Raw genomic sequence first — 13281 nt, forward strand, 5'->3', positions numbered from 1 at the left:
GTTGTTTCCGGGATTCACAAATGTTGCAAAGAAGCGGAGCATACGGTAGACTGGGTACTTGATAAACCGATAATTGACTACTGCCTGCGGTTCAATATCCAGTTGGTCACTTTGCCGGCGCACTCGCCGCACCTAATACAGCCCATGGACGTCGGCGTTTTTTCCCGCTTCAAGAACGAGCACTAGAAGGCTCAGTTTGAGAGAGTGTAAGAGGGTGACATGCGCTTTACTGGCCTCAACTTTGTGATGGCTCTCAACCTAGGGGCCAGTCCGGTTGTAGCGGTTTTCAAGTTTTTTAGCACCACTGCCGGTTTGTGGACCTAAAATAAGCTTATTTTTCGGCGCCCTGGGGCTTGTTTTGTCTGGACATGTATTTTTGGATCTGCTTCGTATAACTACCAAAGTTTGGGGGGGGTGTTGTGGAGTGGCGCGCCTTGCAGGCGGCTGCTCCACTCTAGACCGGGAGGGTCACGTGACTGGTTGAACTGCGTGCAGAAAACTCTGCGACGCGACGGCGGTGCTTCGCACCTTCGTCACCTTTTAACACTACTTTTAGATAGTCGCTTTTCATGTGTCAACTATCGCAGCTTGTCTCTTTGTTTTCTGTGATTCTGTAACAGGGGGGGGTATGGCACAAGGAAGCGTCAGTGAGTGGTTAAGGTACTTGCGACGTCTGGGAAAGCCACTTGCGGCGTTTTAGAAAGCAATTCCTAGCGCTTCGAGTGCAATTTTTGGCTCAAATGCGGGTCCTGGCTTTCCCAGGCGCCAGAAACGCACTGGTGAAATACAAGGTGTGACGATTTGGATCAAGGCTGTTAGGGGTCGACCACGGCAGAGAGACAGGGCTGCAATAAACGCGAGGTTGATATGACTATCTAGAAGTGAGGAATACAAGGAGGGGGTTGGTGCGTTGCACCGGAGCTCTCGTGCAGGGCTTTCACCCAGGCGGCCAGGCGCGGGCCTTACAGGCACGGGCCACGGCCCACAGGCATAGGCCCCCAGCCACCGGGGCTCAGCGACTCCCAAGGCGCCACGCCACCACAAAGGCCCACAGGCCTTGACCCACACAATGGACCATGATCAAGACGCGCTGGACGCGCCCCGGACATCGGAATCCCCTCTTTCCTTCCTTTCTCCCCTAGATTAGAATCTTCGTTCGTAGCGCCAATTGACGGTGTTCTCTTCTTTGACCATGGCCACGACACAAGGAACAAATTAGAAAGACGTTATCGAGCCCTATCTGCTCTTCCAAATTACGTTAGCGGCCCTCCGGCTTTATATCTAGATAGCCAACGGCCGTTTGCTTTAATCCGACATCCCTTCCTTCCATCATTTATAAACCCTCTGCAGGCCCTAACACCACATTTTGTTTTGTTTTTAGGTACACTTTTAAGCGGAGCCGCGTGCGCTTTATCTGGCTAATTCTTTGTTTTAATGCTTTTGGCTGAATGTCCGCATATATTGGAAATCCCCGCTAAGGCGAGTTCCAAATGCCCATGTCCAGCGCTTCCTATGCTTCTGGTTAGGTTGGGTTAGCTTACGCTAAATCTGTGCAAAGACACATAGCCAGCCCTCTCTAGGGACATTTACTCTAGCCTACCTAAGGCTGCCGCTGGTGTTTTATCTTTTCAGGAATTTTACCGCACAGCGTCGTTCCCGCGGTTAATACGGCCATAACCAAGCTGAATATTAGGGGTTAACGGGAATTAAACGGGGTAGGTAGCCCGTGCCCTTCACCGCCTGATGGAATTCGCTTAACAGTTGGGCTTAGTTTAAGGAAAAAGGTATCACCGCCGGCAGTGCCAGCACTGTCAAACCTACTAGCACGAGCAGCGCGACCATCCGCTGGGCAACTGTCAACCCAACATCAATCCACAGCACCGCCGGCACTCATCATCTGCCGATCCACTATCAGTTAGCAGCACTAGCATTATCCTCCGCCGACGCTAATCCGTCAGCGCCTCCAGTTCTACCCTTTTTTGGGTCTCTATCTGTTAACGCCTTCCTTGGTCACTCAAATGCCATGGAACCGGAGTTAAACGAAGACAGCAGCAACCTTTATTTCAAATATAAAAACCATGAGAGAAATGCGTTTAATGCCCTCTTTCCTGGTCAGCCGTACGGACAATGGACGCTAAAAAGCCTCTACTCAAATGTTGCCAACGTGGCCCCGAATCTCCAACGGCAGCAGCTCTCGCTTATTCTTAATGACTTTAAGCAATCAGTTAAGGCACGGAAGGAGCACTCGCTGGGCAAGCGATATGGACATTGGCAGATTCGGCAGCAACATGCTGCATTTGAAACCCTAATCCAACAGATAATTGACCTTCTCGAAACCGTGACGACTAAGACGGATGATAAAATGCGCCATCAAAAAAAAGGGTTCAAAGACAATTCGTTACTCGGCGAAGCCGATTTCGCCCGTTTCCTTGAAGATATCGAGCTGCTGGTCGAACAAGCTTCGGCTCTGTGGCTGCGGGCCGCTGCTGGGGACATTCGTTACTCTACAGCTTCAACGAGTTAGTTTGTTTCATTGCAATTTACCTAAACTGGTTGGAAAATGGTCTTAAAACTGGAAATACGCTAATTTACAGATTATCCTAGTTGCGAGCACCTTTCTTTGCCAGATCGGGCCTATGATAAACGCAGAAACTCTTTTTAACCCGTCGTGGTTTAAATCTGGCTTTATCTCCATTCGCCCAAAACATCCCTCCAAATACTGGGCTTTTCTTGAAACGTGTGTCTTAGATATTCCACAGTTTCTAAAAGATATGGTGTAAGCAACTGAAGCTATATAGTCCGCTTTGAATAAAACTAATATTATGCTAGGAAACCTATGATGGAAGCAAATATTCCACCGGCTTACGCGCCGATTGCGGCGCAGATGATTATCCGACACGAAAATGCACTTTTCGGATGCGAGAAACCTTTCGCAGTGAACGTAATTCCTTTCGAAGCTGTCGTAGCAGCCTCTTACGTTAGAAAGATCCTCGATTCTGCGGATCATTCTTCCCTTTCTCAAATCGTTCAAACGCGAATACGTGAAGCCGATATCGAAACTCAAGAAAACCGGGGGTCCTACAATGCGAACGACTATTCCGAATGGAAATCACTTTTAAATAAGATTCGACGCTGGGCTTCGAACTATCCCGGCCCGGTTAGCCTCGCCCACTTACTAGTTTATCTCGAATGCCAAATTTGCAAATGTCGTAAATCTTTCATTTATGGAAGTGCCCATTTGCAAACTTTTGCCTATATATGCGAAAGTATCCGTTTTAATGGGATGCAGCTACCGCCGGCATTAGAAGCGCTATTTAACAATTCTAGCATCTCCCCCTTCCTTTGGTACGCCGGGAGGCCTAAAAACCTGAAAGACTGTCTTATAGGCATTGAAAAATGGAGCGACCCCTGTGAACTGAACGGCCGTAGCAAAAAGTTAACCCAACACATCTTCGAATCAAGAGACAAGCCTATGCTAGCCGAAAGAATTATCGAAAGTGGAGGCAAACTAACGCGTGCTATGCTCCGCAATTCCAAATCCAAATGGGACACCCTCGAAATTTATCTGGAACGCGAACTTGATGTTCCTAATACGATAAGCCTTGAAGATTGCCTTGATAGGGGCGCTCGTTTTCTTGCCGCCAAAACCGACATGCGGGACATCTGGAACACGAAAGCATCTCGCTGGTTCTATATACGATACAAGGTGCTTGGATCCTTCAAACTGGAAAACGAGCTTTTGGACGCGTTTATGCAAGAATGGAACTATGTGATGGGCACTAGCGAGAACTAGGCTGGAATGCTGCATTAACGAACGAATGTTCTTCAAAGCGTTGGTTTCCTGGGAGATTTCTTTCCAGAGACCAAAGGCCTGTACTAAGTTAAAGCACCCCTGTCCGCCACCTGTTACGACGTGGCATTTGAGCCCTCGACTTGTGCAGAACGTATGTGAATATTAAGCTGGAGAGGAGAAGAAAGGTTGAAAGAGAGGTGTGGCCGAAGGCCGCACCTTTATCCTGTCAGTCCTTCCTTATCTAGTCTCCAGCCAATCGGCTGTCAACTCTATCAACTACCACTGGCGACGCCGTGCCATAACACCACCCCCCACAGTCCGCACCCCAAATGAATCGGGTCGCGATCAAGCCTAGCGCATTCTGTAGGGCGCCCCCGGGGCTAAGGGGCTCTCACAGGGAGGTCTCAGATGCCCGACTTCACAGCAACAGTGTAAGGAGTGTAGGGCCGAGTGTGGGTGTCATGTATTACGGTTTCTCTCGCTTGCCCTTCCTCTATTTGAGTTGTTGGGCAAGGCTCTCTTTTATGTGCTTGCATGTTATTCTGGAACCTTCCTTGGTCCTTTGTTCTTTCCTAAACTAGAGTGGCCTTCTTTCAATGGCCCTGGACAATATCACGACTCCCTGTTGGTGACGCCGCACAATACTAGTGATCCCGCTTCCGGACAGGTGCATCATTCCTTTTGGATTCACAGGTGTCACGGTCCAATGTAGGCAACGAGGCAGGCTGCGATATCCGTAGGTTGAATTGGCTATCAAAACATAGAAAAGAAAGGGAAAAAGTTGTGCGTTGCACGGCGACAGCGGAATTGCCCAAATAGGCACGCGTTAGCCTGTGCAACGCAGGCCCTTGCGTAGCACCTGGCGGGCAGCCAATTCGGGCAGCCGCGCCATAACAACAGAGATAATGATACCTGTGCCCTACAGGGTTGTTACACATTCAACCGCAATTTTCTACCTCAATTCAACCAACTAGAATGCATGGAAAAACTGCTTCCTGATCGGAATTGTTCGTGGACAGCCTCTTAAGGTCGGGTGGGAAAGGCTTCTAGTGTTAGGGATCACCCTCACAAAAGAGGCAGGGCTGCAGTATAGCGAGGGTTGATTTGACTATCTAGAAGTGAGGAATACAAGGAAGGGATTGGTGCGTTGCACCGGAGCCCTCGTGCAGGGCTTTCACCCAGGCGGCCAGGCACGGGCCTTACAGGCACGGGCCACGGCCCCCAGGCATAGGCCCCCTAGCCACCGTGGCTCAGCGACTCCCAAGGCGCCACGCCACCACATCTAGTTGCATTCAAAATATTTAGAAGCTGTCTTAATTTTTTAAGTACAAGAGAGGGTTGTACAACGACCCTCTGCTCCCTTTAATAAAGGGAGCAGAACGGAACGCGGACGCGTTGTTCGGGGCGCGGAGCGCCCCGAGTGCGGAGGTCACGTGCACGGTCCGGTGTGTTGTCCGTCCGGCTCCGGTATGAAGCCCGGATCTCGAGCGTGAATTCTTCCGGACCAAAGTTTTCCTGGCCTTGGACGCCAGTTCCTGTGCGACTATGAGGTGCCCTTCTAACAAGATTCTTAAATATTTCGTTTAACTCGCTTTCGGTTTGGGAAGTCCGATGAATCCACCGCGGAAAGGCAGGTATCACGACACGTAGGGGCGGATAAACAGTAGTATGTGAAGATATCTTACAAATAGGTTTGTGGGCTGGAGGCCGGTCCCGTCAGACGATCTATCTAGTGTAGCGCCTGCCCGGGCCCTGGTCGCGTGACTTATGGTCACGTGACTCCACTCTCGGTGGTGCCCGTCACGGCGCTTTATCCGTCGCAGCCCTACCAGCCTTGACAGCAGGACTCTCCAAATAGGCGAAGGCAAACGGATATTTAGCTTGAGAGATTGCGAGAGAAGCGGGCCCAGGAGAGCTAACACGCCCTAATAATAAATCAAAAAAGCTTGCGTCGTTTTTGTTGATTGTTTTCATCCGCCGAGCTTTCTATCGGCCTTTTACGGTGATCGACGGTGCCAAATCGAGCTTCTAGCTTTTGGCATTCTATAAGTTTTTGCAATGTAAATGGGGAGCCGCTAATATTACAGCCATTGCTTGTATTTTCATATAAACGTATTTCAAAAGCTTTGGTTCGACTTTTAATGCGGTATCGAACTTTATAACAATAGCTGCCATCAGTACTAATAGTGGATTGGTGGTGGAAGCTGCTGGTTAAGCAATCATGGTTGATATAAAAGGAAGCTGGCAATGTTTTTAGCTGAGATATAAAGGCTTCAAAATCAGGCGTTTGAGGGCGAAGGCGACAGCGGATATACCCTATAAATTGATACTCGCCGTCGACAAGTTTAGGTGGATATATTTGATCCAGCTCGAAGATGAAAAGTTCGGCCCGAATATGGCGGACAAGACCGTTAAGAGATTGTGAACTTATTATTGTATTGCGAGCAAGCTCACCTATTTCTTCCATTCGAGATACGTCATCTAGTTGTGGTTCCGGTTTGGTGAATTTGATATCAAAGCGGTAATATTCTGACAAACTGTGAGTTTCCCCATATCCGCTACCTTGGTTAGCTTTTTGATGATTTAGGAGCTGCTGCCACGCTCGTTCTGAGTCACTAAGCCGCCAAAACGCTCTAATAAGTCGAAATAAAAACGAATCGTTCCACAAACGCCGAGCCCTAGAACTAAGCGGTTCATCGGCCTTTGCATTTCCTGTTCCAAGGGACAGGACAAGACTTGGTTCGGAGGATGAAGGAAATAGTGCCGCCACTTCTTGAAGTGCGATGGAGGCTGGATTGTTATACATAAGCCCACCATCTTGAAAAGACCCGATTCCCTGTATATAGTGTGGTTTAAAATAGCTTTAAGTTGTTAGTTTCCTGCCCGTCGCTTTTATACCTTCCCAAGACGACAAAATACCTACAATGGGGCTGCAGTAGCACAACGGATTCTGCATACGAGTTAACATGCATCTTTGGTAACATTAACTATTTGTTAACTTACATTTCCCACAGTAGGAGGAGAGGGTGAGCAACCCCTTTTTTAGGTTTGACAACGTAATAATCTAAAGTGCCATTAGCTATAAAAACTTTCATTAAAAGGTTCGACTTACCACAAGTATGATTTTCTTTTCCTATGGCGTTATAATTTGTAAAAACACAGGCACTTGTATCTTGAAGTGTTGTGGCTGTTATTCCAACCTTAAGGCCCATTGCGGTAGCCTTTGAGCAATCTAAAATGTCTAAATTCGATCCAAACACTTTTTGAAGTATTGCCTCTAGGCCCCGAGGCGAATACTGACCATCGGTTATAAGGGAAATGAAAAATTGAATAAGCATAGATATAATCGGTATGTGAAAAGACGGCCGTGATTTGAAGGCGAGATGGGAAAGTAATTTGAAGCTTGATATGCATTTTTCCACAGTCCATCCGTTAATGGCAAGACCGGCAGCCGTAATCGAGCCTGAAAATATTAGTTAAAAGGGATAAAGAATTCATTAGTGATACCACCTACCCGAGCTTGTTCCGAAGATAACGTCGAAATGCTGCTGGACAGGGTATTTAGGCAGTCCTATTGATTCTTCTATTACTTGCAAAAACTGGAGGGGTGCTATCCCTCTAATGCCTCCCCCGTCAATACTTAAAACCCGTACGCTTGCCGTATCCGGTTTAACTCGTATTTGTAGATTCTCGGTATTTGATCCACAGAGCATGCATGAGTCAACATAGTATACACAACTTTCGGTAACATCTCTTCGTCCAAATATTTTAAAACAGTTTTCGCAAATTGAATGCCCGCAGAGAAGACGAAATTGTGGCCTTTGCTTTATACAGCAGTAACACGTGTCAATTGATTGTAACTTTGCCCATTGGTCTTGAAAGCTGCTTAGGAGTTCGCGATGCGAAGTCGCGGCTGATTGAAGGTTATTAAGCAGGGCAAATCTCTGCGCTGCCGATTGTTCAAGAAGGTGAACAAATAAAGCAGGTGATGGCAAGGATTTTAATTTTTGGTAAGCTGCATACGCATTTTGCGCGGTCTTTTTATATAAGGTGTTAAAAACATCTTGTGGGTTAAATACTATTAACAGTTAGTTAGGCAATTTTAAATACAGATAAAGATCGCTTACAGTGCATCCCTGGCGGGTATTGATCAAGAATGAGGCATGACGCAATCGTGGGGATGGCAAATTTCTGTAGTAGATCAGGCGATTGGAAATTATCCAAAAAGTTTTCGAGATGAAAACCAAGTTCATTGGAAACAGGATGGTCAGAGCGGGATACAGCAATTAAGTTTAGCGGTTCCTTTTGATTAAATGGAGGGTTTCTTCTTATATAGTTAAAGAATCCTGCAAGATGACGGGCAGAAAATAGTAAACCTTTCTTTTGCTTTTCCGCTCGTGCCCGCCTTAATAACTCTCTTAACTCGTATTTAAGTTCATTCGAGTCCGTACTTCGATCCCTTACTCTTGTTTGATATCTAGCGCTATTTATACAGTAAACGCGCACACCTTTAAATATTTTGTTTGTATTAAACTCTTTTAATTTCTCCAAGTAATTCCTTTGCTCCACCTCTTGAACTATCAAAACTAGCCATGGAGATGGTTTAGGATATATGCCTGTTTCACTCCACATGGCAATTCTGCGCAGAATTCTATCACAGCCACCTAAGTCGTTGACAAAAAAACAGACTATGTCAGCAAAAGGCACTAACATACGCTGGTAAATAGTATCAGCCACTTCAAGTGGATTTTCCAACACTATGCTTCGATCGGTGATAGAGTGCGTGGAGGATTCGTGACACTTTTGATCACGACCGGGTCGGGAAATACGATTATGAAGAGGCATATTCATGTCTGCGATTAGTAGAGGAAAGCCGACCTCCTTGTCAGGCGCCAGGAACAGGTGGGCCTCCCCATGAGCCCTGTTATTATATTTAAGCCTATCTATACCAATATTTGTAAGTGCGCGAGACTTGCCCTCATTGCCAATAAAAAGAATGAAGCTAACGTATTCTGTATCAGCATGTGGTAAACTTTCCAATAAAACTTCTCCCCGATCGGATATCTGCACTTGATAGTCAAAGGTGTTTTTTGTAAAAAGGTGTTTTTTTTTAGAAAGACGCACCCAGCTTGTATGCTTGCAAGAAGTCATTTTACATAATGCTTTCATTAACCTTGTAAAGTGATAGAGTGAGAACACTTATCGAGAGATATAAATATTACTTATAAGAGTTTAAAAGCAACAAAATGAGTATTTCTAAAAACAATGACTATGTGAGAAAAGCTAGCAAGCGAGTGTTCCGTAGTTTCACTTATAAGCTATATTTGCACATAGTCACCTCCATTTTCTGATCTAACTTCACCTGGGGGTTTTCATAAACTTCGTAACGTGAATTAGGTCAGTTATTATCCTTTAAAAACAATTCATATCGCACATTTGATAAACTTAAAAAAACAATAACGTGGTCCATAAGCGAGTGGGCCACATAAGCGAGTGGGCCACGACACGCGACCACGCGACGCTTCTTCTCTCGCGACCAATTCCTCCATCAACAACAATGTCAACGGGAAACAACGAAAGCCGGGTAGTCCTTGCCCTTCGGGCTTTGCAATCCAACTCAAAACTGAGCATTCGGGAGGCTGCAAAGATCTACTCGGTCGCGAGATCGACTTTAACGCGTCGGAAGCGCGGCCAACCTGCTCGACGCGACACCATGCCCAACTTTCGGAAATTGACGGAATCCGAAAAGGAGGCGCTTGTTAAGTACATACTTGAGCTGGATTCCCGCGCATTCCCTCCCCGGCCTTCTGGTGTTGAAAATATGGCCAACCGACTGCTTGCCGAACGCGACGCGGGCGCTGTTGGCAAATGCTGGGTTACAAACTTCGTTAAGCGCCGCGCAGAGCTCGGCACGCGCTGGATTCGAAAGTACGACTACCAAAGGGCCAAGTGCGAAGATCCCAAGCTCGTTTTTGCCTGGTTCGACCTTGTGCGGAATACTATAGCCAAATATGGCATCCTGGATGACGACATTTACAACTTCGACGAGACCGGCTTCTTTATGGGCATGATCGCCGCCGTTATGGTCATTACAACATCGAAAGACCGTGGCAAAGCAAAGCTGGTCCAACCTGGCAACCGGGAATGGGCCACAGTCATCCAAAGGGTTAACTGTTGCGGCTGGGCGATCCCCCCCCCTTATCATCGTCAAGGGGCAGTACCATTTGGCCAATTGGTATTCGGAAACCGACCTTCCACGCGATTGGGTCATTTCAACGAGTGCCAACGGGTGGACTACGAACGAGCTCGGCCTGGAATGGATTTAGCATTTTGACAGGCACATTGCATCGCGCACAAAAGGCCCATATCGTCTGTTAGTGCTGGACGGCCACGAAAGCCACCACTCGACGGATTCCGAACTTTATTGCCAAAAACACAACATTATTACGCTTTGCATGCCTCCGCATCCGCCTCACTTCCCCCAGCCGCTTGACGTTGGGTGCTTCGGCCCGTTGAAAAAGGCGTATGGTCGACAAGTCGAAGAGCTGATGAGGTCACACGTTAACCACGTAACTAAGGTCGAATTCCTTTCGGCATTTAAAACGGCATTTTTTGATTCCATAACCGAAGGAAACATTCGAGGAGGCTTTCAAAGGGCTGGCCTTGCTCCTTTTAATCCGGATTCGGTTCTGGAAAAGCTGGATGTAAAGCTACGAACTCCAACTCCCCTAAGGACGCCCCTGAGCGACCCCGAACCTTGGACTTCTAAAACGCCCCAAACAGCCAGGGAAGCAACTTCGCAATCCGAACATATCAAAACTCGAATCTCCAATCACCGGAGCAGCTCTCCGTTACCCATGCTGGCGGCTGTGGACCAGCTTGCGAAAGGGACGAGTTCGATAATGCATTAGGTAGCCCTTTTTAGGGCCGAAGTTGCTTCGCTACGCAAGGCGAACGAGGCACTAAGCAAACGCCGGAAGGCCAAGAAAACACGTGTCCGACAAGGAGGGTCACATACTGTCGAAGAGGTACGAGATGCCCTGGACCAGGAGGAGCTGGATGGACAGCTACAGCAAGAAATGCGCGATCATGGGGGTCAACAAAGGAGGGCGACAACGACTCATCGGCGATGTGGCACCTGCGGCAAGACCGGACATAATGTGCGCACCTGTCAGGAAGAAGTAGAGATGTCCGATGTATACAGTTCCGAGTAGTTCAAATGGATTCCTGGCGTTATTGGGTTGGCATGCGCGTCGATTGACTGGAGGTCGGGGTGTCGTGGCCCACTCGCTTATGTGGCCCACTCGCTTATGAACCACGTTATTAATAACACCCCGTACAGTAAAACACTTCGCAGGTGAAACCATGGGACGCAAGGGTATCTGGAAGAAACTTGAAAGGCTGCATCGATAATGGGAAACACAAATGTTTCGTGCTAGGCTTCAAAGTCACACACAGGTGTTTTTAGCCTTTAGTGGGGGCCGGCGGGACTTCCTATAAGTTTAGGAAGGAAAGCTACAGGTTACTCCTTGCTCGTAGCCGTGCTAACCCGCTTAGCGAACGCGAACTAGTGACTGCTTTTAACTTTCGTTGGTAAGCTAAGCAAAGTTATGGCTCTTAAAAGCTAAAAGCGGTTAGTTGTCTAACCTATATTTAACGCCTTGGGGCAATACCCATTTTATGCGGAGGACGTACCATGAGAGCTTGCAAATAAGCTTCTTGTGGTGTAAAAGCTTAATGCGGCGCTGCGAACTTAACTGTAACAACCCTGTAGGGCACAGGTATCATCATCCCTGTGGAGCCAAGAGCCCCATCTGAAACAACCCGTAATTAATAAAGTGTATTAGCAAGATTCGGCTCGGTAATTAAATTGAGTAAATCGCGTCGGCAATGCCAAAATGGATTTGGAAATGCAAAGCCAAATCTAGAGTTCTCTTATTCTACAGACCGGCGCTTTGGCGAGTTGTTTACGAGCTACCTTTGCGAATCCGAAACGGCTAGGAGCCAGTCGCGTTGCCTATAAAATATCATAATAGCCCAACGTGGCGTTGCGTGAGACTTCCTATAAATAATTGGAGCAGACAAGTGTTTTAAACAGGAGCCTGGATTTCCTTTGTAAAGTGCTACTGGCGTACTGGTAAGAGACTTTACAAAAATTAAATTAAATATTTGAACCTGCTTTCGTTTACTGTGGCATTTATTTAACGTATAACTACCTTCGCAAAAAACAATAGTTAAATATGGCTAACCTTGAAATCACTGAAGCGTTATGTTTTATAATCGAAGAAGTGTATAAAAAAGGCGGTGAAGTTAATCGATTGGAAAACATCGTTCAAAGTATGGAAGCGCAAATTGAGCATTTGAAAAAGTATATCAGGGATATTGAATCGTGCTTCAGTTTGCAAGAACAAACCATTGAAACACAGCGAAACTTAATTGCTAGGTATGAGCAAGAACACCCACAGCACAAAAGCTCACCTTCGTCGCCACAACCCACTGAGCCAGGGATGGACATGCCTTATTATCCTGAAATACCGTTTGAAATAGAAAACAAAGAATTACAAGAAAAAGCTGTTTAAAGCGCGATAGAAATATATTTGGCAACGCATTAGATAAAACATGCTCCTAGTGTCAGAGCCAGATGGGGGTCAATATACTAGTGGTGCGAAAGATTGTATTCTCTAGGAATCGGCCCTGTAGGGCCTCCGCCGGGACAGCGGGGATATGGTAGGAGGTGCATATCACGTGCTAGGGCACGTCATAAACTGCACCCCCCAGTAGCCGTGACACCTAGTAGGAAATCTTAAACAATACCCGTTGATATAAGACAGGGCCTGTTACGGAATCACGGAAAACAAAGAGACAAGCTGCGATAGTTAACACATGAAAAGCGACTATCTAAAAGTAGTGTTAAAAGGTGACGAAGGTGCGAAGCACCGCCGTCGCGTTGCAGAGTTTTCTGCTTGTAGTTCGAGAGACACGTGATCCTCCCGCTCCAGAGTGGAGCAGCCGCCTGCAAGGCGCGCCACTCTATAACAGGGCCACTCTTGGTGGCTGATAAAGTTAATAGCTGATTGGACGGAGATTAATGGCGTATTTGTAGACTTTACCGGTGATCGATCAAACCACCAAAATTAGCATTAACCGGTCTTAACCGGTTATATAGACCCACTAAAAAGCTCCGCTGCCCCAGTAAATTGCGTGCGGATATTGGCTCAGGGCTGATTTAACCCTCGATCAACTGCAAGGGTAACTGCTCTCGCTGGATAAACCGATCAGCCGGTGAAGTCTCCAAACACGGCATTAGTCGCCTAGCCTATTTGAACCTTTAATAACATAAGGTGGAGGCAAATATAAAGTAGCGCAGCAAAAAAGAACGTGCTACTTACACTGGAAAGCACAAGAATAACAGCAGTGCTGAACTCAGGGACTGGGATCCCGCTAGAAAGGAGGACAATGCAATAGATAAAGATTGGTGAAAAGTGAAT

At 47.0% G+C, this 13281-nt stretch overlaps 2 protein-coding genes across 2 annotated transcripts; one reads left to right on the forward strand and one right to left on the reverse strand.

Moving 5' to 3' along the window:
* Nucleotides 1–1679: 1679 nt before the first annotated feature.
* On the forward strand, nt 1680–3793 carry GGTG_13471 (hypothetical protein; the record flags this gene model as incomplete). The annotated part of the gene is made up of 4 exons (XM_009231377.1): nt 1680–1715; nt 1772–2519; nt 2749–2776; nt 2830–3793. Exons 2-4 carry the CDS (start codon nt 2024–2026, stop codon nt 3791–3793), a joined length of 1488 nt encoding a protein of 495 aa, XP_009229641.1. The 5' UTR covers nt 1680–1715; nt 1772–2023.
* Nucleotides 3794–5780: 1987 nt separating this feature from the next.
* Nucleotides 5781–8944, reverse strand: GGTG_13472 (hypothetical protein; the record flags this gene model as incomplete). Its single annotated transcript, XM_009231378.1, has 3 exons — nt 5781–6629; nt 6931–7871; nt 7895–8944. 2 exons carry the CDS (start codon nt 8942–8944, stop codon nt 7794–7796), a joined length of 1128 nt encoding a protein of 375 aa, XP_009229642.1. The 3' UTR covers nt 5781–6629; nt 6931–7793.
* Between the last annotated feature and the right edge of the window lie 4337 nt (nt 8945–13281).

This window comes from Gaeumannomyces tritici, assembly GCF_000145635.1.
Source record: "Gaeumannomyces tritici R3-111a-1 unplaced genomic scaffold supercont2.14, whole genome shotgun sequence".
NCBI classification, from domain to species: Eukaryota; Fungi; Ascomycota; class Sordariomycetes; order Magnaporthales; family Magnaporthaceae; genus Gaeumannomyces; species Gaeumannomyces tritici.